At 36.1% G+C, this 3,060-nt stretch overlaps 1 protein-coding gene and 1 long non-coding RNA gene across 2 annotated transcripts in view; one reads left to right on the forward strand and one right to left on the reverse strand.

Moving 5' to 3' along the window:
* The window catches only part of LOC110426265 (uncharacterized), a 4,443-nt gene extending 3,461 nt beyond the window's left edge, over window positions 1-982 (reverse strand). The window contains exon 1 of the long non-coding RNA XR_002446116.2: window positions 414-982. This is a non-coding gene — a long non-coding RNA (uncharacterized LOC110426265). The remainder of the gene's footprint in view (window positions 1-413) is intronic.
* Window positions 983-1,807: 825 nt separating this feature from the next.
* The window catches only part of LOC110426292 (Polyketide cyclase/dehydrase and lipid transport superfamily protein), a 1,788-nt gene continuing 535 nt past the window's right edge, over window positions 1,808-3,060 (forward strand). The window contains exons 1-3 of the mRNA XM_021441488.1: window positions 1,808-2,203; window positions 2,306-2,561; window positions 2,917-3,060. The exon at window positions 2,917-3,060 is cut by the window's right edge and continues 15 nt beyond it. Of these exons, the coding sequence (XP_021297163.1) occupies window positions 2,169-2,203; window positions 2,306-2,561; window positions 2,917-3,060 (435 nt within the window). The 5' untranslated portion in view covers window positions 1,808-2,168. The remainder of the gene's footprint in view (window positions 2,204-2,305; window positions 2,562-2,916) is intronic.

Consider the following 3,060-nt stretch of genomic DNA (forward strand, 5'->3'; position numbering starts at 1 on the left):
AATAAAAAAAAGAAAAAACGCTGAGCGGAATTCAACATCGATAAGCACAAATAAATAGAATAAGGCAGGACTAAATCAGCAAGGCAAATGATGGAAAACAGCATTCCGTGAAGTTAACAGAAGTTAACAGTGAAAACAGCAAGGCAAATGATGGAAAACAGACGAGAATTGGTAAAAAAAAAATCAAATCCACACAAAATACTGACTCACGAAGGACAACACCAAGTAAGGAAAAACACTCATGAACAAATCAGATCCAACGACAGAAAACACGCAAAGCACCAAAGCAGTAGCCAAAAATAAACAAAACACGAAGAGCAAACCACAGAAAGCAAAGATCAAACAGCACAAACCTTAAAAGAAGGAAAAAAAGTTCTGGAACAGGCAAAGAAGAGGAAATATACGAAAATGACCTCAGGAATCGAAAGCCAAAGAAGATGGAGTTCGGGCAAAGGAGAAAAAAACTCTGATAAAAATCGACTGATAGACGACAAAGTGCAGATGTTGACGAGGAGCAAAACAGAGATCCTTCAAAAACAGCACAGCTAACGGAGATTCACAGCAAAGCCAGAAAACAAAACAATTTTGGGAAAGTGATGAGTGAGCCAGCAAATGGGTTTCACCCTCTGCTCTCAGCACAAGAAGAGGAAGCAAAGAGAGATTTAGGGAAAGTGAACCATCAGTTAGGGATTAGAATAATTTTTCGACTGATAACTTTAGGGGGCTTTCAATTTTTTTAGGTCTTTAAAATTTCTAATGGATTTTCAATAGATAATTCTCCATTGCAAAATTTTAATGGAAACTTATTAAAAATTTCGTTGAAAAAGTTTGTGGGAGAATTTTTTTTTACCCTAAAAAAATTTCCAACAGATTTTCAATGAAAATATTTCGTTGGTAGATTTCCCTTGAAAATACATCAAAAATCTGTCAAAAAAAATCACAACAATTTTTATTAAAATTTCGTTAAAAATTCGTGTTGAAAATTTTCGATAATATTTTCCGTCAGAAAAAATTTATTTTCTTGTGATGTACATTATATATTTTAATTTTTTATTTAAACATGATATCGAATCCCAACAATACTGGAATCTAGAAGATAAATCATCTTCATCTCAATTAGGCCACCCAAGACCGTTCAAAATGCAATTTGGAAAAAACTCCAAAATAGAAATTGAAAAACTTTGATTTCCAACTGTTAGTAAATCAGTCTTAGAAATTAAGTATGTTTTGTTAAAAGATTTTCAATATTTGGTTGATTTCATTTAAGTGTCAGCAAGCATGGATGCAATATGAAGGTTTGCGCGTTGAAAGGCATGTTCTTTCATTATTGCAAGGAGTACTATCTGTTCTGTTCAGAAAGCATATATAATTCCTATATCTGATTATCATTAACGTCATGGGAAAGCTTTTATAAACTAGTGAATTGAACTGCGGGAAGGGCTATACAGTGCCATATAAGGAGGCATAGGAAAATCAAATAGGTCCAAAATTCTACTTCCGACTGTAGATCCGCAAATTACAATTAAATTTTATTCACCCACTTTTTATTGATATTTTGGTTATTTATTTTCTTTTTCAAAATCTAGTATAAAGTAGAAATAAAAGCCTAAAAGTAACAAAAGGCGGTTACCGCCTCATCAGAAGAATGGATGGTAAAATGTGGAATATACTTCCAAGTTGAAGTTAAGGACGTTTTCCAGGCAACTTGAAACTTGGGTGTGCGCACGTGATTTGGTACCTCGTGGTGACCCATGAGAGTGTTTAAATAGAGTCACCGTGTCACCCATAACCAGGCAAGTTGGGATAATCTATTGAGTTCAAGCCTCCATTAGTCTGGCTTTGGGTTTTAGTCTCCCTGTTGTTTTTCAAAAGCTACCAACACTCCATGTGCATCATCTTCGCTACCCTTGGTTCTTGTTCCTTTTTTGCAAGGAAAGAATCTATCATTTATCTATTTTGTGAGAGAGAGAGAGAGAGAAAGAGAGGGCAGTTTTAATCATGGAGTTTCTTCTGGCAGTGCATGTGCATCAATCACCCCGGCCCACTTCGCATTATTTTGCTTTCTTGAGTCTAGCCTTGTAACCAACATTTGATATACATCCCTTCTCCACTATCTGGTTTCTTTCAAGTGAAAAAGAGGCCTAGTATCAAAATTTGGAACCCAAAAAATGAACAGTAGTCCAGCAGCTTGCAGCCAGTCTTGGTAAATTCTCACTCTTTTGATATATCGATCGTTGTTGAAACTTACCTTTACAAAATCAAAATATTTGTCTCAATTTTGGCATTTTCTTTTGGTTCCCGAAAGGTCCATCAGTGAGGACTCGCTAAGAAGGTACGTCCAATTTGCAAGTGAGAGCTGTATACAGGAGTTATTGTCGGCTTCAGATTCAAACAAGTTGGGGAATGCTAATGATGGATGGAAGATTCTCACCCTTGACAATGGAGTAGAGATATCAAAGCGCAGGTCTGGATCTCTTCACATTTTCCGTAGTCGCTGGCTGCTTAGATCTGTCTCACCCCAACAATTCATCACCGTCGCCACTGCTATAGATGCTGCCAAGGTGATTCTTTTTTTGTTTTTAATTAAACTTATCAATTAATTCCCCACTAATTTTTGTGGACATGAATGCAGACTTGGGATTTCTTCTGCTCACTGGTGAGCATTGCTGGAACAGTCATTTTAGATTGATAGCTTTATTTGGTTTGTACATAAGAAGATGTATTCTGGTTTGTCGGCCCGGAAAAGAAAACTTTTGTCTCAAGCACTGTCCGTTTGTTTGGATTTTTCATTATTTGTGTGGCTGAGTTTCTTAGAAGATCAACATCGTAGAAAATAACAACCCATCCTTTGTTCTTTACTGCAAGAAAATAAAAATTGTTGCTCTAATTCTAAATTTTTTTTCCTTTCCGGAACAGCAATGGGACCCTGACCTCGTCGAAGCCAGATACATAAAAGATCTTGAAGATAACTTGAGCATTATTCGTCTTAGGTTTGGAGAAAAATCAAAACCTCTTTTCAGGAAAAGAGAATTCATAGTCTACGAGCGACGTGAAACCATG

This window comes from Theobroma umbraticum, unplaced genomic scaffold (genome assembly GCF_002168275.2).
Source record: "Theobroma umbraticum cultivar Fairchild unplaced genomic scaffold, ASM216827v3 scaffold_55.0, whole genome shotgun sequence".
Classification (NCBI taxonomy): Eukaryota; Viridiplantae; Streptophyta; class Magnoliopsida; order Malvales; family Malvaceae; genus Theobroma; species Theobroma umbraticum.